Source organism: Loxodonta africana, chromosome 4, assembly GCF_030014295.1.
Source record: "Loxodonta africana isolate mLoxAfr1 chromosome 4, mLoxAfr1.hap2, whole genome shotgun sequence".
In the NCBI taxonomy this organism is placed as follows: domain Eukaryota; kingdom Metazoa; phylum Chordata; class Mammalia; order Proboscidea; family Elephantidae; genus Loxodonta; species Loxodonta africana.
In genome coordinates, this window is record NC_087345.1 from 5,210,294 (window position 1) to 5,236,206 (window position 25,913).

General features: G+C 54.5%; 1 protein-coding gene across 15 annotated transcripts in view; it reads right to left on the reverse strand.

Moving 5' to 3' along the window:
* Positions 1-25,913, reverse strand: part of TBC1D22A (TBC1 domain family member 22A) — a 465,294-nt gene that overhangs the window by 28,182 nt on the left and 411,199 nt on the right. For 12 of the 15 annotated variants that reach the window (XM_064283337.1, XM_064283338.1, XM_064283335.1 and 9 more), the window contains one exon: positions 25,348-25,443. The exons of 1 other annotated variant lie outside the window; for it this stretch is intronic. In XM_064283337.1, coding sequence (XP_064139407.1) covers positions 25,348-25,443 — 96 coding nt within the window. 2 more of the 15 variants (XM_064283343.1, XM_064283340.1) reach the window with 2 other exon arrangements.

Genomic DNA, 25,913 nt, shown 5'->3' on the forward strand with positions numbered 1-25,913 from the left:
CCCTCCAGGATTGATGGGAGCAGGGCTCCAGGGAATTCACACACACACAGGAATGCAGGTTCCACAGCCCACCCAGCCTGGGAAAGGGGCAGCCCCCGCACAAGCGTGCCTCCTTCCAGGGGAGCCCTCTGAGGTGTGGACCTCAGCAACCTCTGCCCTGCCACACGGCCTGGCAGTTATGGGGGGCAGGGGAACTGGGGGGACCAGCTTCTGGAGGCCTCACAGCCTTTGCCCCTGTGGCTGCAGGAGCTGAGTGGTGATGAGCACACTGTCAACCAGAAACGACCATAACCAGCCTTAACCAGCCCCAGGTGCTTCCAGCTGTAAGCCTGACTTACTGGACTTTCTAACCCACCTTCTCCTGAGACTTCCTCATACAGGGTAAATAAAGCCCAGAACCCCGCACCTATGACAAAGGAAAAGGGGACCATAGCCAGTCACAGACTTGCCCCTCTGGAATGACTCACCTTTGCTTAAACGACAATTTTCCAGACCCTCTCCCTTTTCTACCACTAACTTCCTCAAAGCTTCTAGGAAAGCAGGCAGCTGTCCTCCTCAAATCAAAGTCCATGGCTTCTCTGGAGCGCCAGGCCTCTGTGCTGCAGCCACTGCTTTACTCCAGATAAAGTCTCTGTTCAAGTTTCCGTGACTCAGCACCAGAGTCTGCCACTGAACAACATGAACAGAGTAAACACACCATGTCACCAACGCAGTGGCTCAGCCAAAGGGCCACGATATGGGCCCCCGAGAGGCACCCAAACCCAGGAGCCACCGCGCTTGCATTTGGGCTTCCGTCCATGGTGGGGGGGTAGGGCAGAGACACAAGGGGATCAGCTCGCGCAGCAGCCGAGGAGGGGCGAGGAGGTGCCAGGCCCCTACTCCTAGAGGGTCCCGGGCAGACAGCCACCCAGTCCTCCTTGGCCTGGAAAGCACAAGTGGAGGAGGCACCTGGACAGCCTCCAAAAGCACAGAATGGGGTGGCTGGGGTAGTTCAAACAAGCCTAAGGCAAGTGGTGTGGCAGCTTCTCCAGGACAACCTGCCACAGGCCACAACCGCAGAGGTGCGTCCCCAACCATTGCCTGGTCTGCCACCCTGAGCCTGAGCACTAGAGAGCAGGGGCTGGGCCTCCCTCACCCACGGGGAGACAGAGGAACATTCGCGGGGGTTTTATAAGCTGTGACTCGGTCATTTCTCCTGAACAGAACAAGAAGTCTTCCAGCCCCATGACTGGGCTGGGGGGTCCACACACATCACCTCCAGGGGTTCCGCAACCCTGAGCGAGCAAGTGGGAGTCAGTGATCAAAGGAGGGGACAGATAATTGCATCCACGACCACACTCCACTGAGCCTCCCCTCACTGGGCCCCCTTTCTCAACCACCCAAGGGAGGTACTGGTTCCCTCCTGCAGACAGACACCAAGGCCACAGCTGGTGGCGCTCTAGGGTGGGCCAGGGTCAGGAGGGCAGAGGGGGCTCAGACTGAAAGTGACCCCACTGGCAAAGCCCAAGGCCCTGGGCTGTCTGCTTCACGTCAGGCCTGGTTTTGTGACGTTTTCCAGCCTGTCTTGTGCCTCTCTCTCAGCCCCAAATTTAAGCAACCTGGGGCATCAATTAGGATGTGGCTGTGTCTCCCAAGGGCCCCTGGCTCCGGGCCTGGCTGTATGGTGGTGAGCTTGGTGGAGGCGGGGGAGTGCCCCGCTTTGAGGGTGCTGAGTGTGAGGTGTGGGACAGAGGCACCCAGTACCATGTCAGATGGAACCTTGGCAGGAGGGGCAGGGCGGTGGGGGTCAGCTCCCCAGATGGAGCCTGGAGCAGGAGGGGCAGGGTGGTGGGGGTCAGCTCCCCAGGAGCGGGAGTGCCTGTCTGAGCCGTGAGCAGATGGTGGCTGCGGCGGTGATGATGACAGTACGGAAGACGAGCCTGAGGCTCGGCAGCAGCCAGCCCGGCCAGGTGCCACAGCACTCCGGCATCCTCTCTGACCCGACCCTGCCACCCGCTGCCAGCCTCACCGAGAATTAGACACACTAAATAAGAGAAGAGCAAATATTTCTTCTTTGCATGAGGAATTAAAAGATCAATGCTACTTCTGTGTGCTTTACCTGAAAAAACAAACACCCCTAAACTGAAGCACAAAATCCTATCCTGTTTGCCCTGAAAATCCTCAAACTAATTAGGGTGATAAATGAATGCTCCATACAGATAGCGTTTGGACGGAAAGTGCTGGGACGTGGGGCAGCTCAGGGTTCCCTTGAGCACCTTCATGGTGTCATATTTGTTTTATGCTGGCATGAGGTAATAAGGTACGCACTTACAAAAGGCCAGGGAGGTGGTGGGGCCAGGTCAGTGTGGGTGATGACCTCGCTTCACATGACAGCGATGGTCAGCGGGCACTGGCCGTGCTGAGAGGTGAGCTGAGGGGCACGCTGGGGCCTGCTGTGGTGAGCCGGTCTGCAGGGCTCGGGGGCCAGTGCGCCGTCCACGCACACCCAATCTGGGCAGCAGAGGCCTCTCCTGAGGAGCTGGCCTATGCACACCGTCAGCCGGTTTTTTCCACAGGGCCCTTCCCTCTTGGCCTCCAGTGCCTGGTAGCCCCCTCCTGCGTGTGGGAAGCAGGCCATGCCAGGTGTTAATGCAACGTAGACAAGTCCCTAATGGGGCCAGGGGACCCAGGCGGGGTGCCCACAGAGCTGCAGGGCCAAGAAGTGGGGGAAGTAGGAGAGGAAGTGGGGAACAGGAAAGGCTTGGGGAAGGAGTGCCAGCCCTGGGTTTAGGGTCTCCGTGAAAGCCCTGTACCGTACCTGGACACAGGGCAGTCAGTTGCTGTGTCAGGAACTAGGATGAGGTTAACTTGGTGGAGAGGACAGCTGGAGGGTAGGCCAAACAGCCAGTAGCATAAGGCATAACTTCACCACAGACCCCTCTGGGCCGCAGGCTCCTCCTTGATTCTCACCCGAGGTCTACCTGAGAATCTAGGCCATCGCAGCTTCAAAACTCAGCAGCCAGTGAGGACTGCTAAGCCTGTTAGGGTCAACGCTGTCCCTGAAGCATCTCTACCTACAAACACTCCCTACTGAGCCCGCATTCAACCTGAATTGTGTCCCCACAAAATATGAGTTGGAATCCTAACCCTGGTGCCTGGTGGTACAGTGATTAAGAGCTCAGCTGCTAACCAAAAGGTCGGCAGTTCGAATCCACCAGCCACTTCTTGAAACCCCTGTGGGGTGGTTCCACCCTGTCCTATAGGGTCGCTATGAGTCGGAATCCACTCCCCTTGGCTGAGAGCCTGGTGTTTTTGGTTATACTCCTGGATGGAATCCAGTTTGGGAACAGGGTTTTCTTTGTTATGTTAATGAGACATATCAGCGTAGGGTGTGTTTGAGCCAATCACTTTGGAGATTTAAAAAGAAAGCAGATGAGGCACAGAGAAGCCAGGAAGCAGGGAGGAGGGATGTCACACCACACGAAAACTGCCCAGGAACGAAAGCTGAAGAGAGACAAGGGCCTTCCCCCAGAGCCGACAGAGAGAGAAGGCCTTCCCCTAGAGCAGGTGCCCCGAACTGTGAGAAAATACTCTCCTGTCTGTTAAAGCCCCCATGCGCGGTGCTTCTGTCACAACAGCACCCTGGGAGGACCAGGCAGCCCGCGGGAGGAAGACACCAGAGCATGGGTCTCAGCAAGTTAAACGGGCTTGCTCACCAGCCCGATGCACCCAGCCTGCTTCCCTGGAAGCCCCCACCCAGGCATTTCACGGCCGGCCTGTCCCTCTGGCTGGCATCTGCGTGTTTCGGCACTGGATTTACCTACGTGTCTGTGCAGGCTGCTGAGAGGAGCAAGTGCTGGCTGAGAGCTGAGGTGATGATTTAATAAGGGCCGAGGTGTAATTACATTTCTTCAGAGACTGAAGAGATGAGCTTCCCCCAGTTTATCTGCCTTCAATATCAAACACCATTAATGAGATAATAAGGGCCTTTCAATTAATGATTTGAATGGTGGTTGTAATTTTTTCTTTAATGGCAAGACTAATTCACAGGCAGAAACGGACAGTGACACTGGCAGAATCCTCAGCACCTAGCTGCCCTCCACCTCATCAGCAGGCAGGTTTGTTCTGTTGGGGGCACAGGTGGGAAAATTCCAGAACAACTGAGCTGTGCAGGCCCAGAAGGGAAAGGGTGCTAGGCCTCAGGGCTGAAATGTCAACCATGACCCAGGCAAGCTCTTTAGCAAGAGAAAGTCTTCTTGTATGAAAGAGAAGGAAATGGGAAGAAAGGGAGGGAGGGAGGGGGAGGGAGAGAAGGAGGGAGGGAGGGGGTGGGAGGGAGGGAGGGAGGGGGTGGGAGGCAGGGAGGGAGGGGGTGGGAGGCAGGGAGGGAGGTGGGAGGGAGGGAAGAAGAGGGTGGGAGGCAGGGAGGGAGGTGGGAGGGAGGGAAGAAGAGGGTGGCAGGTAGGGGAGCGGGCCCAGCGAAGTCACCTGGAGCACAGGACACTGCAGGGCTCCCCCGTGTGCAGCCGTAGATGCCACCTGCGCCCAGTCAGTGACACAGCAGCAGCCCTCTTGGATGCCTGGCCCAAGTGCAGGCATGGGGACACTGCTGCAGACATCACTGCCACGGCCTGATCGCTCCCATCCCTGTCCCTGTCCCTGTCCCTGTCCCTGCCAGCCAGCAAGAGGAAGCTGCAGGGAGAGGGCTGGGAGCCTGCCTTGGAGGTCCAGCCTGAGGGGACCTGGTACTTTCCTACAGAGAGGAAGGCCTGTCCTAAAAAGCCACCCCACAGGGACAGTCCCCTCCTGCGGGCTCAGTCTTAGGTGTCGCCTGGCTGGCCACCCGGACACCGAACCCCACACTGACCCAGGTGCTGCGGCGCAGGCACTCTGCAGACATGGTTAACACCTACAAGGAGACTGGCCTCCACCCTGTGGGTGGGCCTGATCCACCCAGGTGAAGTCCTGGAGAGCAAAGCTGGTTTCCCAGAGAAGGCCTCTGCCTCAGGACTGTTGCCAGAGGTCCCGCTGAGCGTGTGGCCTGTCGTCTGCTCTGCGATTGTTGGACGTGTCAGCCCCACGTTGCTGGAGCCGTTCCTTGAAATAGGTCCCTTTATCTCCCGCTGGCTCCTCCAGCGAACCCTGACGGACGGACACACCTCCCGGGCGGCGCGGCAGCTCGCTTCAGCGCTGAAACTACCTGCGATTTCACGAGGTGCTTAAGGGGTCAAACCCACACCCAGAGGCCAGGCCAACCTCTGCGAGCTGGTCTGGCGAGCTGTCGCCGTCACAGACTGGACACAGGCTCTGCTCAGCAGGGCGGCTTTGCCTGGACAGGCTGTCCCAGCACCCTGTGGAGGCGGACCCACCAAGCAAGCAGGTTGCTATGCGGCCCTAGCCCATATTAACTGCAATTTCTCTTATACAAACATGGAAGGACTTTTCTTAAAATTGTGCTTTAAGTGAAAGTTTACAGCTCAAGTTAGTTTCTCATATAAAAATTTATACACACATTGTTATGTGACCCTGGCTGCTCTCCCTATAATGTGACGGCACGCTCCTCCTTTCCACCCTGGATTTCCCGTGTCTGTTCAACCAGCCCCTGTCCCTTTCTGCCTTCTCATCTCACCTCCGGACAGGAGCTGCCCATTTAGTCTCATGTATCCACTTGAGCTAAGAAGCACACTCTCCACAAGTATTTTATGTCTCATAGTCCAGTCTAATCTTTGTCTGAAGAGTTGGCTTCGGGAATGGTTTTAGTTTGGGGCTAACAGAGAGTCTGGGGGCCATGTCTTCCGGGGTCCCCCCAGTCTCAGTCAGACCCTTAAGTCTGGCTTTTTACTAGAATTTGAGCTCTGTGCCCCACTTTTCTCCTGCTCCGTCAGGGACTCTCTGTTGTGTTCCCTGTCAGGTCGGTCATTGGTGATAGCCAGGCACCATCTAGTTCTGGAAGGACTTTGTAAGTTTGCTTTGAAATCAGTTAGTTGCAAGTAATTTGTTTAACTTAAAGTTGGCTGTAATTTCTGAGAAATTCTGTGCAGACTTGGAAACTGCTGAATTGACATAGTAACACTACCAGCTAACGTACGCAAAGTTTAACAACGAAATGGACAGAATGCTGCTGTTTACCAACACTGCCTCTGGAGAGAGATGAGGCAGAAGCCATGGGCAGAAAGGAGGGATATGTCCCTATGTGTTCAGAGGGCAGGCGTCGATTTGGGGCTGCTGGCTGGGCACGTCCTGGAGGGAGGTATAGGGACTGGGCTGGGGAGGCGCACAGCTCAGGTCTTGGGGGGCCTTGTGGCCTTTACCCCATGTAGTACAGAGTCCTGAGGGACCCATGTGCATTCTAGAAAGCTCTCTCTGGTGCATCATGGAGAGCTGGCTGGAGAGAGGCAGAAGGCAGGCTGAGGAGCAGAGGACTGCAGTGGTCCAAGGAGTAACACTGACAGCCCCTACATTGGCCCCAGAGGGCTGCACCCCCTCCATCCGGTACCACTTTCCTGGTTCTGCAGTGCACAGCAGAAGCCCAGGTTAGCTTGTTTCCCCTGAAAGGAGCTTCCTGTTTGCTTCCAGGCTGTAGATCTTACAGAACATGGAGGAGCGGGTTTCCTCAAACACGTGGCTCCTCTTGCTCGGTGCTGACATGGCTGGCTCCAGCCCAGATCCGTGAGCATGACCACTGGCACTGACTTCCTCAGAGAAGCCTGACTCCAACCCCATGAGGTTGACGTTGAGGCCGCTGTCCACCTGGGACATGTGAGCCTACATCAAATTGTCAATAGTAGATACCATTCCTGTGCAGTCAGAGAAGTGGAATCAGAGCGTTGGAGTCCAGGTGTTCACGCCCTGGGAGCTGGTGACAGGCGCCAATCCCTGGGCCCACCCCAGGCCACAGAACCAGGGCTGCTGGAGCCAAGGGCTGGGTTCTGGATCTTCCAAAGTCCCAGATTGTGCTGGCTCCTGCCCAGGTGGAACTGACAGAAAATAGGTGGAGAACAGAACAGGTAAATAGTGGAAAAGATCAGAGATTAGAGGCCCTCCAGAAAGCCCACATCTGATAGAGAAATATGGAGGGCGGTTTATAGTTCAAGTTCAGAGATGAAAACCTTGAGCTTTCCAGCCTGAGCAGGCTCATGACTACTCCACACAATGATGAGAAGACATGTCATTGGGAAGCGTCAGAGCTGGGACCAAGAAACGTTCCTAAACACCAAGTGGCGGGGGGTCAGATCTCGAAGTAGCACCTGGACGCTAGGAGAGCACAGAGCAGCACCTTCTAAATCTGGAGGGAAAACGGCTCCCAACCTATAGCACCACCCAGCCACAATCTCAGTGGAGACAGGACATGACACGCTCGTCGTCAGACGTGAAGTCTCTCAACATGCTGTCTCCTAAGCTCCTCTGCTGTCACCTGAGGACTAAGATGCATCCGACCCGGGCCACAGTCTTTCAATTGCCTCATGTGCACGCAAAAGCTGGGCCACGAAAAAGGAAGACCAAAGAAGAACTGCCGCATCTGAATTATGGTGTTGGTGAAGAATGTTGAATACACCGAGGACTGCCACCAGGGGAACAACAAATCAGTCTTAGAAAAAATACAATCAGATAGCTCCTTGGAAGAGAGGATGGTGAGACGTCAGCTTGCTTATTTGGACATGTCATCAGAGAAGACCAATGCTAGAAAAGGACATCACGCTTGGTAAAGGAGAAGATCAGTGAAAACAGGGGAAACCCTCCATGAGATGGATTGACACAGTGGCCATAACAGTGGACTCAAATATATCAAAGATCACGCAGATGGCGCAGGACTGGGCAACCTTTCCTTCTGTTATACACAAGCCTGCCAGAAGTCGGAGCTGATTTGATGGCAACTAACAAGTTCTCCTGCTTAGGATGTCCCGAGGGGTGTGCTCTACCACAGCGAGGATTTAAAGCAAGGAGAGGCCCTGTGCTCGTTTAAAGAACTATCTACCAAACCAAAAAACCAAACTCATTGCCGCTGAGTCAATTTGGACTCATAGTGACCCTGTAGGACAGAGCAGAACTGCCTCATAGGGTTTCCAAGGATCGGCTGGTAGATTTGAACTACTGATCTTTTGGTTAGCAGCCCAAGGCTTAACCTGCACCACCAGGACTCCAAAGAACTACCTATATGGAATCAAATGGACAGCAGCAACTCAAAAGGTGAGATAAGGAAGCTTAGGGGGCAGTGAGCTTATGTTTACGGGGGAGGAACAACTCAGAAAAGGGGGGTGAGAACGGTCACACAAAAAACTCAAAGAATGTAATCTCTGTCACTGAATTGTACATGTAGAAAGAAACTGTTGAATTGGTGAATGTTCTGCTGTGTACATTCTCAACAACAAATATAAAAAAACATGTACATGTACAGCTTTGATAAAATTAAAGATTAATTTTGTTTTTTTAACCTATGGACTTGGGGCACGAATACTCGGACCACTCCCAGCCCTCCTGCCCTCTCCTCTCCTTGGGCCACAGGGTTCCGCTCAGCTTCCCAAATCTCTCTGCTGAGCTATTTTCTATGAACTTCAGGAAATGCCACGGCTGAAGGGGAGCTGTTGGATTAACAAGCAACAGCCCTTAGGCTCTTAGGACACCTCTGTGACCTCCAGTAGAAGCCATGAAACTAAAACGTGGACGCGCTCTTGTTTCAGCTTTTACTAGTATTCACACTCAGTCAGTGTCACTGCACAGTCCAGCCTCAGCTGTCACCAATTCCACATACGAGAGCTCGCCTACTTGCTAAATTTATTCGTAGCCCCCGAATCAATACTGTGCTGTCACCGTCATCCGTGTACACACACACAGGCAGAGTGGGGTGTCTGGTCCCAGCCGAGCTTCAACAAAGTGGGATTGGTGTTTGCTAATTCAGTGCTCATGGGAACGTTACAGAATATCACTATCGCAAATAACGAGAACTAAATGTTCACGGTTCTCAGGAAGCATGTTGACACCAATCAATCATAAGACCTAGTAACTCTGCTATGGGTTGAACTGTGTTCCTTGAAATATGTGTTAGAATCCTAACCCCTATACTTGTGGATGTGATCTAATCTAATACAATGTAATCACTGTCCATAATGCAATTTAATGTAATGCAATTAATCATCAGCGATTAAAAAAAAACAAAAACCCAAACCCATTGCTGTTGAGTAGATTCAGGCTCGTAGTGACCCTATAGAACAGAGTAGAGCTGCCCCATAGGGTTTCCAAAGGGCGCCTGGTGGATCTGAACTGCTGACCTTTTGGTTAGCAGCCATAGCTCTTAACCACTATGCCACCAGGGTTTCTTTAAATCATCAGCTATACCAGGGGTCTTATCAGTGTAGGCTGTGTCCTAATCACTTCTGAGTCATATAAAGAGCAGTTGAGAGACACACGCGTGCACACGCACACACACAGACACACACACGCACATGAGATAAAGACAGATGCCATGTGAGGGTCGTCTACAAGCCAAGGAACCAAGAAACACCCAGGACTCCCTACAAGGAAGGAATCAACAAGGCTGAGACCCTGATTTGAACTCTTAGCCTCCAGACTGTGAGAAAATACTATTCTTTAAAGCTGCCCATTTGTGGTATTTGTGTTACAGCAGACTAGGAGACCAAGGCACACTAAAAAAAAGTCTCCTAGCAACCTAAGAATCATAGGTAAGACGTGGTATGGCTTCAAAACAAAACCAGACAGACACGAAGAGAAGCCCCTGGCCCGGAGCGCTGTGTCCGAGGGGCCTCTGGAGGGACAGGCACGGGAGCTCCCCTCAGGCAGCGGGTGTATGCGTGCAGCACACAGCACAGGTGTACACTGTAAGGGGGGGTATTTACTCTTACTCAGCTTGATGGCCCCCTTTCTTTGCTCAGTGTGACCCAGGTGAGATGCTTCCCATTTGTATGTGACCTTGGAGGCCAACGAGGCCTGAATGCCTCAGACGCAGAGTGCGTGAGCATCACCAGTGCTCTGCCGCAGTCTTGATGACCACTGGCGACCGGACACGGCTTGTGGCCACCAGGCGCAGCAGGGCTTGGGCTCCAGCAGCTCGTGCTTGGGCAAGCAAAACTCACTGAAGAGAGGGATGATTTAATAAAAATACAGATACATCTCAGCAAAGTCAGGGACAAAAATCGATTTTCTGCAGTCTTGTGCAGTCTTCACTCTTATTTAAGAACTGCCTCAGGAGTTCTTAAAGGGAAAGTGGTCACGGGCCAGCCTAGAAACAACCTGGGACCTACACCCTCTTCCTGTAAGTCAGCCACTGCAGGGGATGGGGACAGGGGCAGGGCAGAGGGCAGAGGCAGGGGACAGGGACAGGGGACAGGGCAGGGGTGAGGGGTCAAGAGCAGGGTGCAGGGCAGGGCACAGGGCAGGCAGGGGACAGACCAGGGGTCAGGGGGCAGGGCAGGGAGCAGCAGACAAGGTCAGGGGACAGACCAGGGGTCAGGGGGCAGGGCAGGGCAGAGGGCGAAGGCAGGGGACAGACCAGGGGTCAGGGGGCAGGGCAGGGGGCAGCGGAGAAGGTCAGGGGACAGGGGCAGGGCATGAGACAGGCATCAATTGGACAGGGCCAGGGATAGGGTGGGGACAGGGTCGGGGCAAGGGTAGGGAACAGGGTCAGGGGTAAGGGCAGGTGACAGGGCCAGGGGTCGGGAGGCAGGGCAGGGGACAGGGGTCGGGAGGCAGGGCAGGGGACGGGGCAGGGATGGGGCAAGGGTAGGGAACAGTCTCAGGTGTAACCGCAGAGGACGGGGTCGGGGGCAGGGCCGAGGACATCCTCTCTGTGCTCAGGAAGCGTGTGTCAGGGCTGGCAGGGCCCGAGCAGTGACCACTCAGAGTCTCTGTAAAGCCCAACCAGCCTTCTGCCCCAGCCCAGCCCCACAGTGCCTGCCCTCTGGGACGAGAGGCAGAACAGGGAAGCTGTGGAGCTGGCAGGGGATTGCAGGAGAGGCCTGGATTCCTCTGGACTAGGGGGGCATCCTGGAGTCTGGGCTGGGTGCTCGGGGGAGATGCTGACAACGCCTCCAAAGAGAGTGAATGCCAGGACTTCGCCGGAGACCTGGCCTCCCCAGCAAGCCCTGTGTGTGGGTGCCCACTCTCCCTGAGGCCCATGTCTCTCCTGCCACACTGCAGAGGGACGTGCAGCTGCCACCACTCGTGGTGTTTCGAGGGCGGCCTATGTCAGATGTCCTTTCTGTGCAAACACTAACGGGGCCACCTGCACTAGCGGTGAGCTTGGCCCCATGTGGAAGCCTCTGCCACTGCAATGGAGACAGGGTTGTCATAACAGACACACAGGGGTCATGTCATTAACAAGAAAATCCACCAAATTCTATGTAAGGCAAGGGACAGTTTTGTTTAAGGAGCCCAGATAGTTCAGAGCTTGGTTGATAACTGAAAGGCGGCCGGTTCAAACCCACCCAGTGGCTCCATGAGAGAAGTCTGGTGTCACAGATTGAACTCTGACAAAGGTGTGTCAACTTGGCTGGGCCATGATTCCCAGTATTGTGTGATTGTCCACCATTCATCATCTGTCACGATCTTCCTATGTGTTGTAAATCCTGCCTCTAGGATGCTAATTAGGCAGGATTAGGCAGTTATGTTAATGAGGCAGGACAATCTACAAGATTAGGCTGTGTCTTAAACCAATCTCTTTTGATATGTAAGACAGAAGCAAGCAGAGACATGGGGACCTCATACCACCAAGAAAGCAGTGCCAGGGTAAAGCTCGTCCTTTGGACCCGGGGTCCCTGTACTGAGAAGCTCCTTGACCAGGAAAGAGCAATGACAGGGACCTTCCCCAGATCTGACAGAGAGAAAGCCTTCCCCTGGAGCTGACACCCTGAGCTCGGACTTGCAGCCTCCTGGACTGTTTGTTGAAGCCACCCACCTGTGGTGTTCCTGTTTTAGCAGCACTAGGTGACTAAGACAACCAGCTAACTTCTTCCATGAAGGTTATAGCCAAGAAAACCCTATGGGGCAGTTCTCTGTCACATGTCACATGGGGTCGCTGTGAGTCAAAACTGACTCCACAGTACCCAGTAACAATAGCTTTCTTTGTGACCATTTCAGAAAGAAATCCCCATTCACAGAGAGAAAGGGTCTGCTTCTCAGAGAACAAAAAGAACAGAATCAATGCTTTGTGCTGCCTTGTTTTATAAAAGATTCTGAGTGTGTATGTGTGTTGGTGCATGCTTTGTGTGTGTGAGTACGTGTGTGCACATCTGTGTGTTTGTGTGTGCCTATTTCTGTGCACGTGTATTTGTGTGTGTGCGTGCCTGGGTGAGTGTGTGAGGCCCTGGCAGCTCCAGCCCCTCCTCTGTCTGTCCCCTCACCTAACCCCCAGCAGACCCATGAGCACAGGTACTCAATGCCATCACTTCCCTTTTCCGGATGAGTTCACAGAAGTTCCGGAACTCACCTTACAGCCCTGCCTGCCCTCTAGGTGCCCCAGCCTGGGCCAGGAACAAGGGCCTCAGCAAAGGGCTAACTCTGCCTTGATGTGGCGGCTCCAGATACCTGCCCTCGGCACCCTCCAGAAAGAGACCCCACTGCCAGGTCAGTGGATACAGGGCTGACAGGGGAGACGATGGCACCGGCAGGCTGGCTGCGGCCGCCTCCAGGTCAGAGCTGCCTTGCACCTTCCCTGTGCCACGTCCCCCTCCCTCCGTCGCTGGACTGCCAGCTCCCCAGGACAGGGCCATGTCGGCCTGAGCTCACTGTTGGCCAGCAGGACACTGGAGTGAGGTCAGCAGAAGGCGCGGGACATAGGCAGACAGATGGACTGGCGGATGGGGGAGACCAGTTCCCCACTGGCCTCCAGATAAGGAACGACGTGGGGAAGGGACCACCTGGCCTTGGCCACTGTCAGCCAGTGTCCACTGGCCCCACCTTTGCCAGCCCGTGATAAGAAGTGGCGTGAGTCTCGCAGGCTCTTGTGACACGGGCGACAGAGTGGGGAACGGCATCAAAGCGGCCGTATGCACTGCTCACTGGCCGACGGGGCCTCACTCCTGGATACAGTCATCACACAGCCATCGTTTCCAGCTTGCATTCTCGGGCGCAGTACGTGGGCCTGTTCTCATGAGTTATAATCTTGATTCCATGAAAATGCTTTATACCTAACCTCGGAACCTGGCCGGGGTGGGAAGGAGCCCCGCCGCCTTCCCCTGGAAGGTTGGGCCTGAGCCAAGACTGGGATTGCTCTGTAATTTCTAGCTGCTTCTCCAAAGACGCCAGCAGGACATCCTTGGCAGGTCCCTTACAGAAGATGTGAGGAAGTTCTTCTTTTGGTATCGCCCAAATTTCTCTTGCTTTAACTGAGCCGCAGAGAAAAAGATTTCATAGCTCCTTCTGTGCTTCAAGCTCCTGTAGACCACCCCAGAGTCTCTCTGGAAAATCTCATTCCTTTCATCTTGCCTCCTGCTCCATTTTCTCAACCTTTAATCATTTATTCCACTAAGAAAGTTGGTATTAAAAAACTTTTGGTGCACACACTACTTTATTCAGAAATGACTCAACTTTCAAACCCTGCTGTCATTACCATAACGAGTGGTATAATTTAATAAGGAGAACCCATTTCCCGAAGTCTGAAGAGAAAATTACCTGCTGGTATTTACGTGTGACGGTGAGCAAGGGAAAATGTTCTTAATTAGACAGGCCTCCCCCTCCCGTCTTCCACTCAATGCCTCTGAGCCCACCGCTCTGGGGAGCCCGTGTCCCCTGGATGTTCAGGAAAGCAGGTGCCACAGGGGCCCCTGTCCCCTTGAAGGTACCATGGAGCACCGAAGTGGCCGGTGGGGCAGTACAATGGGTGCAGGCCTGCCCCAGAGCTCGGGGACGTGCAGGAGGCCAAGAGGTTGGTCCTGCACCTGGGCGAGTGGAGGGGTCAGCCTCAAGATGTCACCCCTGACCAATCATACCTGGTCCCTGAACCCCCTCGTGGCAGCATGAACATGCATCCGCCCCTCCCTGCTCCCAACCCCTTCTCCTTTCCAAGACCAGCAACACTTCCCCCACAGTACGCCCCAGTGCCCCTCACGAACCCCGGATCCCACAAAGGCAGGCTGTGGGCCTAGGTTCTTCACTCCCCACACAGGGCCAGGTGGGGGTTTTGTCATCGCTGTCCCCTGAAGGACACTCAACAACACCAATACCACACTACACCACACAACACAATCCCACACTACACCACACCACACAGCAACACCCACACTACACCACACAGCACCACCCCAGCACCACACCACACCATGCACAGCAACACCCTACCCTACACACAGCGGCACCCCACCCTACACCACACAGAGACACCCCACCCTACACACAGCGACACCCACACTACACCACACAGCAACACCCCACCCTACACCACACAGAGACACCCCACCCTACACACAGCGACACCCACACTACACCACACAGCAACACCCCACCCTACACCACGCAGCAACACCCCACCCTACACACAGTGACACCCACACTACACCACACAGCGACACCCACACTACACCACACAGCAACACCCCACCCTACACCACGCAGCAACACCCCACCCTACACCACACAGAGACACCCCACCCTACACACAGCGACACCCACACTACACCACACAGCAACACCCCACCCTACACCACGCAGCAACACCCCACCCTACACCACACAGAGACACCCCACCCTACACACAGTGACACCCACACTACACCACACAGCGACACCCACACTACACCACACAGCAACACCCCACCCTACACCACGCAGCAACACCCCACCCTACACCACACAGAGACGCCCCGCTCTACACACAGCGACACCCACACTACACCACACAGCGGCACCCCACCCTACACACAGCGGCACCACCCTGCATTTACAATACAAGCAGCCACTCACGGAGCACACCAAGGCACAACAGCCCACTTTAAAGATTGGATTTCAGTTGACCCAGTTTTGTCTTTGAACTGTCCTGAAATGATAAAGGAAGAGACAATTGATCTTTACTTTGGTATTTCGTGACATTTGCTGCTTCAAGTGAGTTCAGGATGAAATAGGAACCTGTATAAAATCATTAACCACCCAAGGCTACTCAGCAGTGCAGGATGCAGCGCATACCAGAGGGCCGGCACTGGGCAGGACATCCCCACCGCCCGGCGGCAGGACCACGTCCCTGAGTGAGCTCTGTGTGTGGGCGTGTGTGTCCGCTGCTCAACCGAGACAGCCCGGCTTTGTCCTGGGGCTGCTGGGCTCCCGGGATGCGGAAAAGGCCAGGGATGAAGAGGGCCCTCGTGTGAGTGCCTCCTCACCCACTCCCCAGGTACATCTCAAAGTGTCAAATGGTCTTAGAGTGAGCTTTCAGCACCCCGCAGCCCAGGTGCCCCCCGGGACATGCTCCAGCTAGGGAAGCTTTGCTTTGCAGCATAAACGCACAGAAGGGAAGTCAAGGTCTGGGGCCAGCAAGGGTGAAGGGCCCCTGCGCCAAGTCTGAGGGGATGGGGTGGTGGGGGGGAGCTGCCACCTGCTGCAGGCTGAGCACAGCGGGTCGCCCCAGGGCTCAGGGAGTTTATGTCGCTGTTTTGTTTCTTTCTTTTTAAATCAGACATCCAAGAGAGCCTTCTAATGACTTTCCTGTCTGCATCTTGACCAAACTCCCTGAAGTCTGTGGTCCCACATGGAGCAGCCTCCTGACCACAGGTGGGTGGGCGCCAGGGGCCGTGTCAGCAGGCCCTGAAGGAGAAGACATACCCAAGGGACAGGGTGGCTGAGGAGTCCAGCGGGAGAGTGTGGGGCGTGTCCAAGATCACGTATCTGGTCCAGTGACTCAGAAATGACCTCCTCTCGCCCTCCTCCACAGCGGAGGGCACCACTGAAACTCGGCCCAGGGAATCAGCACAGGCTCTGAGAGCGATCTATGGGCTGGACTGGCAGTTCCAGAAACCTCCATCATGGTGGCCTGGCCACAGGGCAGAAGCAGACCGTGCACGTGTGTGCAGCTCTGAGCCGTCGGAACCATCCAGAGCCCACTCACCTCCCAGTCCACACCCTCGCCCCAACTCCACCCTTTCATCCCTCCATTCAGGAGCCTTGATTAACTGGGCTCCACTGCAAGGCAGGCGCTTTGTGGGGACTCAGGGTCCTCAGACAAGTGAGACACAATGCCTCCTCTGAGGGCCACCTGGTGTGCTGTGTGCACACACACGCGTGTCTGTGTGTGTGCGTTTGGGTGTGTTTATGCCTGTGTGTTTGTTTATGTGTGTGTTTGTGTTTATGTGTGTGTTTGTGTATTCATGTGCATGTGATTGTGTTTACATGTTTGCGCTTCTCTGTGTTTGTGTTTATGTGTGTTTATATGTATGTGTTCATGTGCATGTGTTTGTGTTTACATGTTTATGCTTCTGTGTGTTTGTGTTTATGTGTGTTTATGTGTTTATATGTATGTGTGTTCATGTGCATGTTTGTGTTTACATGTTTGCGCTTCTCTGTGTTTGTGTTTATGTGTGTGTCTGTTTATGTGTGTTTATATGTATGTGTGTTCATGTGCATGTGTTTGTGTTTACATGTTTGTGCTTCTGTGTGTGTTTATGTGTTTGTCCTTATGTGTGTGTTTGTGTGCTTACATGTGTTTGCGTGTTTGTATTTACGTGTGTGTGTTTGTGTGGGTACCTTAGTCTCCTAGGACTGCTTTAACAAAAATACCACAAACTGGGTGGCCTGCAGAACAGAAACCTACTGTCTCACAGCTCTGCGGGCAAGAAGTCCAATTTAGAGAATCAGCCGTGGTGACGCCTTCTGAGGCTCTGAGGGACCGAGCCTCCCTCTCAGCATGGGTGGCTCCTGGCAATCCTTGACATAGCTTCACTTGGTGTCTTCCCCGTGTCTACCTGTGCCCACTCTCCTCTGCAGGGGACACCACTCAGGAAGGATCGGGACCCACCCTACTCCAGTACGACCTCATATTAACCTAACAAGCTTCAAAGAAAGACCCAATCTCCAAACAAGGTCACTTTCACAGGTACCAGGGCCTAGGACTTCCACATTTCTTTTGGGGGGCACATTCAATCAGTAACAGTTGCCGTAAGGGAGGAGGGAAGCCTTTGTGAGGATTTGTGCCCTTCACTGCAGAAGTGGAAGTCTAGTCCTGATTTAAATGGGGTCACCGTGTATGAGAACCGACTTGACGGCAGCGAGTTCAGTTTTTTAGTGGGCTTTAGTATTTGCCTGGAAACCCGGGTGATGTAGTCATCACAGCTGCTAACCAAAACGTCAGCAGTTCTAATCCATCAGGCGCTCTTTGGAAATTCTATGGGGCAGTTCCACTCTGTCCTGTAGGGTCACTATGAGTCGGAATTGACTCGACGGCAATGGGTTTGGTTTTTTGGGTTTAGTATTTGCCGAGGTGTCGGTGGTTGTTTGAGATACTTTTTACCATGTTAAGGAAGCATTTCAACTTTATTCAGAGTTTTTTTCTTTTTTTCTTATTAAATTCAGGGACAGCTACCGAATCTCTTCAGATACCGTGTGCTCTGTTGCTTCTGACCTATTGGTAGGATGTGATACTCAGCGAGCAGGAAATATCACCACAGCAGGCCTGATCTCTGGAGGGGCCTGGCTGCAGGGCAGGCCCTTGGCTGGCATCGGGGACCTTGGCCTTTGAGATGTCCCCCAAGTGATAAGGTTGTGCCTCTGTGCCAGCCAGCTGGACTGTTTGTACAAACAGCGTGATTTAAGGTGATCGCTGCTTGCCTCTGGGACTCGGGAATGCTGGTGGGAGAAGGTACCTACGAGATGAGCCCGATAAAACCTTGGGGCTCCCTGGGCAGAAACGTGTCCTGCATTTCACTGGGAAGGGAGTGCTTGCTCCAGGTGATCCTGCTGTGCGGAGCAGGAGAACCCTGCCCTGAACTCCCCCAGACCCAGCTGACGTGCCCCTTCCCTGGCTGCTTGGTGCCCGTCCCTGCTTCCTCAAGGGGGTAAATCTCTACTGTGAGGACCATCATACACAGAGTCCTGCAAGCTCGTCTTGGGAAGGGCCCAATGTGTGGGTGGCTGCGGGACCCCCCTCAACACACACAGATTCATAAATACTAAATGAATTCAAAATTCCTGGGACAAAATATATTTTTATGTAGTATTTTTTATTTAGTATATTGATTAATTAAATTCACTGCTATTTTATTAAGGATATTTGTATTTATACTACAAGTGAAATTTCATTTTGATAATTAATAAATAGCTTATTCATTATCATTAATAAAGAAATCATTCTCTCAACAAATGTTCACACCTGCGCCTGTCAGTGCAATATCTGTATCATGTATATGTACACATATATATCTCTTTGTATGTACATGTGTATCCATACATACACACATATACACACACACACACACAGAGAAGGACAGCAAGACAGACACACAGATGTTACATAAAAAAAAAAAAAAAAAAACCCAGTTGCCGTTGAGTTGATTCCGACTCATAGCTGCCCTATAGGACAGAGCAGAACTGCCCCATAGAGTTTCCAAGGAGCACCTGGTGGATCTGAACTGCCGACCTTTAGGTCAGTGGCTGTAGGACTTAACCACTACCCACCAGGGGTTCCTGGACATTACACAGGAGGGAGTAATCAGTAATTAAGAGGTACACACCACAAAGGAACTGAAAGCAGTTGTCGTGGAGTCCATTCGCGGTGACTGAAACGAACGCCCAGGCATCTAGCTTTGTGAAATGAAGCGTCCAGCTTACCCGCTCATTCTGCACGCTCGGCAGGTCACACAGCGTGAAATGGTTAAGTTTCACAGAACTCACTGGTAAGACACCTTCTGGCCTTAGAACCATATCTGAAAGTAAGACTTCTGGCAATGCTTATTGTAGAATCCCGGGTCCATTCAGTTTTTATGTTTCTCAACGTCATCTTGAGGCATCTGATACTCTCCCCCAAACATATAAATTCCTCCTACCTAATACACAACACGGCTGGTAGTTTCACCTATTTATCTTGGCTATGCTTTTTTTAATCCTTTCTAAAAAGAAGCCCTTGTGGCATGATGGTTAAGTACTCAGCTACTAACTGAAAGGTTGGTGGTTTGAACCCACCCAGCAGCTCCCGGGGGAAAGGCCTGGTGATCTGCTTCCATACGGATCACAGCCTAGGAAACTCCGTGGGCCAGTTCTACTCTGTCCCACGGGGTCTCGGAGTTGGAGCTGACCCCACGCACCTAGCAGCAGCAACAAGCCTACTGGAGGTCCGCTCGTCGTACTGGCAGTTTTAAACGCCCCACTAAGATGTACTTAGCAACTGTACGTGTTCACTGCGGAGCAGTTTTGCTCTGATATACACAGGGTCCTCATGTGTCGGGGTCGACTGGAGAGCATCCCACTCAGGGACCTTCCTCTGAATCTGCCCCTCCTCTCTGTCCCTGCCACCCTGCGTTCAGGGAGAGCCACACCTGGGTCAGGCCTCCATCCCCTCTCACCCTGAGCGGGCACCTGTGTCAGCTTCACTGTCACGGCCCCCACATTTGTTCTTGTCCTGCATCTGGTCATCTTTACAGTGTGCCCCATGGATCATGTCATTCCCACACCAACAACCTCCCGTGGTCCCCCACTTTCTGGCCTTCCTGGCATAGTCTCCACTTTGTGTTCGGATCAGCTCCTGATAACTCACCCCTGCACCCTCAGAGCCGGCATCACCTCCTGCTGCAAGCACACAAGTGGCGCTACTGCCTCTGCGCTCTGCCCACCCACCCCCTGTGCAGACACCGTCCTGTCCTGTCCTCTGGGCCCCTGCCGCTCCCTCCTCTCAGCTGGTCTATCACTTCTACTCCTCTCCTCCTCCTGGCTACCCTGGCCCCCACAGCACCTACGCCCCCGGCCCCCATACCCACAAGCCCACAACTCCCATGCCCTGGCCTGGCGCCTTCCCCAGCTAGGTCAGCCCACCAGCCGGAGACAGAACCTGGGCCTCCGGAATCTGCTCGGTACAGAGTGAGGGCGCCTGCGTGTTTGCAAAGGGACCAATGAGCAAACACTTGAACTCAAAGACTACCTCACAGGACACGTGAGGTCACGGGGATCAGGGAAAGCAAACCATGACGTCCCTCACAATGGGCGCAGCACCTCCCTGTTCATATCATTCCCTCACTGAGCGACTCAGACTTCACAAGTTCAGTACGAGAACTGAGGAGGCTGAAGGAAGGCACCTCTGCCGAGCTCTGAGGCCCGGCGTCCCCTGTCCTCCCAGGCTGTCCACGGCCTGTCCCAGTGCGGCCGCTGCCCTGCGCTCACAAGAAGCTACTTCTCCTGATGAGGCTGCCATTTGTCCAAAGTTACTCAGCAGTGTATTAATTTATTGGAAGTATTTACAGACCTCAAGCGCCTTCGGCCTCCACAGGGCAGGTTTATGACTGCCCGGAAGTTCTGTGCTCTGGTCTCCATAAATCCATTGCCTTCTCTCTTCTGAAAAGCAAGCATGACCATGCGCCACCTCTCTGTGTGTGACGAGCTTGCAATCCTTAAAAGCTGCAACAGTAGCCATCCCCACACCTTATGGCCTTACATGTAGGGAGGGTCTCCTGATTTCACAATGCTTTTGCATCCGTCCTGCTCTGGTCACAGACCAGAATCTGGGGGGCAGGGTGACCCTAGCTGTCTGGGCATGAGTGACCCCACCTGGCATTGTGCTCTTGGCCAAACACAGGCCAAATCTGGGGTAAGGGAGGGCCAGGCCTGGTGGCAGGAACAGCCGGCTACAAAGGGGACTGGGGTCATAGCTGGAAAGGAGAGGAGGGTGAAAAGGGGGCCGCAATCAGAGCCCCTACTCTGGGAAGTCAAACAAGAGGTTTGGACTTTTGGGGACAGAATGGCTTATCTTCTCCTGTTTTGTAATGCTACGCTCACCCATTAATCAGCAAAACAACCCAGTAATTTTAACACCTGGGGTTTAAAAGGTCTCTCCTGCTTGGTTAGAACGAGCACACGATACCTTGCAAACGATGTGGCCCCAGTTTTGGTTGGGGACTTGTGACTCCAGTAATAGGAGCCACCAAGGGCTGGAAGGGGGCGCTGCAGGGTTGAATGGGATGGAGCATAGGGCCAGGAAGGGGGCAGCCATCCCTGCTGGAAGAGCTCTCGGTGACACCCCACCACCTCACAGGACATGGGGGAGCTGAGGGGAAAGCCAGCACACCGCCGGGAACCCTAGACCTCCATGCAGAGGCACCCCCCTCACACACACACGAGTCATGGGTAGAAGTAAGGCAAACGGAGGCAGGATCCCAGCTGCCAGGCTGCTTTGGAGCCAAGAGCTGGCAGAGGTGGGGAGGGGCAGGTGGCAGGCATTCTGTGGGCAGTGCCCCTGAGCACTGCGGGGTGTCCAGATGGGGGAGCAAGCGACTGGGGTCCAACAGCGGTCGGAGGGAGAAATAAAGGTGTGGAGACCACATGCACAGGGAGAGCACCGCCCCTGACAGTGGGCCTGGCGGGATGGACCCTCAAGAAGCAGTGAGCACCATCTGGGCACCCAGAGCACAGACCCAGTGGCCAGCAGCCCATCTCAGAAAGCGCCTCCTTGCAAAGGCTCCAGGAGGCCTGAGTGGGAGGCTGATGGTGCGCTGGCACACCTGGACTTGTCCTGCCTGGACACCACCCGAGCCTGTCGCTGGGGACACACCTGCCCCACCCTGCCTCCCCCAGCCTCGCCAACTCACAGAACTGACCAGAGCCAAACTGTGGCCTGGGCACATCTGGGAAGCCGTGGGGCCAGGAAGGAGACACAGCCTGGCTTTTGGGGATGAATCACAGGAAAGCAGAACCAATCCCGCCCTGCCACCCCACAGCTGGGCTCCCGTTATTTAGCGCCAGGAGAGCCTCTGCCTTTCTCCGGGTGTACTCTGTCCTTAGAAAATGACTCGTTCCTTCGGAAATGACTGGAAGGAACACATTACTTCCCAAGGGGCAAATTACAACATACAAAGGGGGGGACTTTCAGACCTGTCTTCCGCAAACCCTCTACTGCTGGATGAGTGGTCTGGGTCTCACTTGCTCGGGCTGTCTCCCGTGGATGCAGAGTCATCCTGCTGGACCGTTACAGCTGCAAACCCAACTCCCTCATGCACACCAGGACTCTGCAGGTTCTTTACTTCCTGTTTAGTTCAATTGTCCACAACACATTTTGGTTTATAACTTGCTCTCCTCCAAACCCCATGACATCAAAGTGCTAAATTTATTCTGAGGTGGTGGGGGGAGCCCATTTTGTGGCTCCTCCACTAGCCAGCTGCCTTGCCTGTTCCGGGAGCCTGAGCTAGCACCCTGCTCCTTGGCCACGCTGGCTCCTGTCCTCCGTTAATCTCCAGTTAAGTTAGCAGAGCTCCGAGAGGGTTGGCAAACATTTTAATCAGCTGCCCAGCTGCATCCTCTAATTACAACAGGGCACTATCTCCAGCCAGACAGCAGACAAACTGCATCTCTTCAAAAATGCAGTGAAACACGGCTAGCTGATGAACCATGAGTCATGTGGTCTCGGGCCAGGTTCCCACACCACAGAGCCCCGGGCAGCCTGCAGGTCCCCTGCCCTGCCAGTGTCCCTGGACACAACCATCGCAGGGCTCTTGAGGGTGAAGAGTCCATACAGAGGCCCGGGGAGCGGGGCCACCCCAACCCACCACAACCAGACCCCAGCCTGGACCCTCCTGCCCAGTGGATGTTCCTGTCTGCTGTCCTCCACCCCCAGGGTGGCCGAGAGGCTGTCTTGACCTTCAGGGCACGGGCCACATTTCACAGTACAGGGTACCAACAGTAATATAAGCTGCCCGGGTGCCTCCTCCGGCCGAGGTGCACAGGCTTCCTTGAGCTGCCTCATGGCGGGGGGCATGCGGCACTGTCCTGTTTGGGGTACAGAGAGGCAAAGGCCTTGCTTACGGTCACTTGTTTGGTTTCTAGCCTCTCTCCCAAGGAGGCCAGGAGTGCTGGTGGGCCCAGGGCCAACTCCACAGCATCCTGCCTTGGGGCCCCTTCCTGCAGAGTGCACCCAGGGTCACCAGCCCACCCCACAGAGTCAGCTCCACAGCCTCCTGCCTGGGGCCCCTTCCTGCAGAGTGTACCCAGGGTCACCAGCCCACCCCACAGAGTCAGCTCCACAGCCTCCTGCCTGGGGCCCCTTCCTGCAGAGTGCACCCAGGGTCACCAGCCCACCCCACAGAGTCAGCTCCACAGCCTCCTGCCTGGGGCCCCTTCCTGCAGAGTGCACCCAGGGTCACCAGCCCATCCCAGGCCCCTCCTATGGACCTCTCCCAACAGCTGGGCCCTCCATGGGGCGGAACGTCCGTCTGGGCATCCAGGAAACTTGTTTCCCAAATCAGAGGGCCTGAACGTGACTGGACGAGGAACATATGTGACACCTGGCACAGACAGTTCCCAGCACCTGGGCAGCTGAGTCTGAGTCCCAGGGGATACTGGCCATCTGGATCTCAGACAAGGTCTCCTGGTGGCCCTCAGGCAGCTGACCTGGCTCAGGTGAGTTCAGCGGCTGGGGAGGACCCACCTGTTGCCCAGGCATAACGTGCCTCTGCAGCCCACTGGGCCGGGGAGCTGAGCCCTCTCCCTTCAAGTGAGCATCTGGTCACTCACAGCCTCCAGCTCCAACCGCAGGTGAGACACCAGGTGGGAAGCAGCAGTGGGCGTTGTAGGGAGGCCCTGTCCCAGCCTCCGGCACTTATTCTATGGCATGCCGTGACCTAGGTACAACATGTCCCCTCTCAGCACCTCCGAGGTCCCACAGCAAAGTGGTCAGAGGCCCTCCTGCTCTCTGTGCCACCATGAGCTGGCTGGGCAGGGCAGAGAGGCGCCTTCTACCCATTTCAAAGACAAGGCATCAAGGCCAGCGGGGCCTCACCCCCAAACCCCCTGACGAAGGGCAGGGAGCCTAGACCATGTCCCCCACCCTGATGGGTACATGCAGCATGAACACCACACTGATTGGGCTTCTGTTGGGCCGGGGGCCCACGGGCAGTGCCTGGTCCCAGGCTGTGGAATTCACCTGTTTGGTCCTCTCCTGGGGGCTGAGATAATAAGCCCCAGACAGCGATGTTCCTGGCCCCCATTGCCCTCTTGGAGGGGAGCAGGGGTCGCCCGAGCTGCTAGACAAGCACGGAAACTGAGGTATGACCAGCCAGGGGAGCTGCCCAGAGCCTCTGGACAAGCACAGAAACTGAGGGCGACCTGCCAGGAGAGCTGCCCAGAGCCTCTGGACAAGCACAGAAACTGAGGTCGACCTGCCAGGGGAGCTGCCCAGAGCCTCTGGACAAGCACGGAAACTGAGATACGACCAGCCAGGGCAACTGCCCAGAGCCTTTGGACAAGCACGGAAACTGAGGTACGACCAGCCAGGGGAGCTGCCCAGAGCCTCTGGATAAGCACGGAAACTGAGGTACGACCAGCCAGGGGAGCCGCCCAGAGCCTCTGGACAAGCACGGAAACTGAGGTTGACCTGCCAGGGGAGCTGCCCAGAGCCTCTGGACAAGCATGGAAACTGAGGTATTACCAACTAGGCGAGCTGCCCAGATCCTCTGGACGAGCATGGAAACTGAGGTATGGCCAGCTAGGGGAGCTGCCCAGAGCCTCTGGACAAGCACGGAAACTGAGGTATGGCCAGCTAGGGGAGCTGCCCAGAGCCACTAGCATGGTGACTGAGAGCCAAAGGACTTAAAGGGCCTGTCATCACCTGCAAGATGAGGGCTCACAGTGGGTGACAGCACTGGCCACGTGTCACCCACCATGTGGGTAGGTACCTGGAGGCCTGGGGGTAGACTCGGCCAATACCCCTCTAGCAGTTAGGGATGGGGGCTGGATGGGGCTCCGTCCACGGGAAGGTCCCATGATCAAGCAGAGCCTGCAGGATGCTCACTCAGTAAATGCCACTGCCAAGTGGAGCAGGTGTTGCTGAGAGAGGTGGAGTGATGGGTTCCATGTCACACAGCAAATCCCAGAACCAGAACTATTACCCAACACCCTCCCTAATGCATCACAGTCCTGCTGATGTAAGGAAGCTTCTGGAAGCCGAGACCACACCCAGCTCCTCCACAGGGCCACATGCGTGCAAACGCACGGAGGTTTCTCTGGGAGCTGGTTAACCAGCCACATTTAACGCCTCATGATGCAGGCAGGGTTTGTGCCACACAAGATCATAGCCAGATTTGCTTCTCCAGTTGTGACGGTTCTCACGCGGCACGAGGTTGTCAGAGACACGCAACCAGCACTTCTCAGAGCTCTTTCAAAAAATAACCCCGCAAACCGAAATTAATAAACTGCTCTCCTGGTAGAAAATCAAACCCGGGCGCTTTTGAAAGGGCATTTACTTACTTGGAAATCTCTTTCTTCTAGTATTTCTTTCCTCCATCTCACAAGAAAAGCAGCACAAACATACAAGTGGAAATGAGAAAAGCCCTCGGGTTCAGACTGTAAGAGAAAAAATAACCGAGAGAAGCATTAATGTGCCATCAGTGGAGCTGTCGTTAGCTGCGGTAGTCGGGGTTTATCTAGTCAGGGTTCAGGGAAAACCAACGCTTGTGCTGACTTACTTTTACTTAATGCCTTAATTTCAAAATTCTCCTCTCATTAAAATAAATACAATTTTCTCTTTAAGTACCAGCCGCCTTATAAATCGGACATGAAGAGGAGACGAAGCTTGAGGCACGCTCAAAAACAGTTGTTCTTTTTCTCTTTTTGCACAGATGATAACCAAATAAATAAAAGGCAAATTCACACCAGGCACAGAATCCGCTCCTCGCGACAGCCATATGAGGGACAGATTCTCTCACTTTACGGATGAGGAAGTGAGCCCAAAGAAGTTGGGTAACTTGCTGCCACTGGCTCTGTCCAACACCCAGTCCTCATTCGTCCAGAAACGAGGTGGCAGAAGTCCCAGG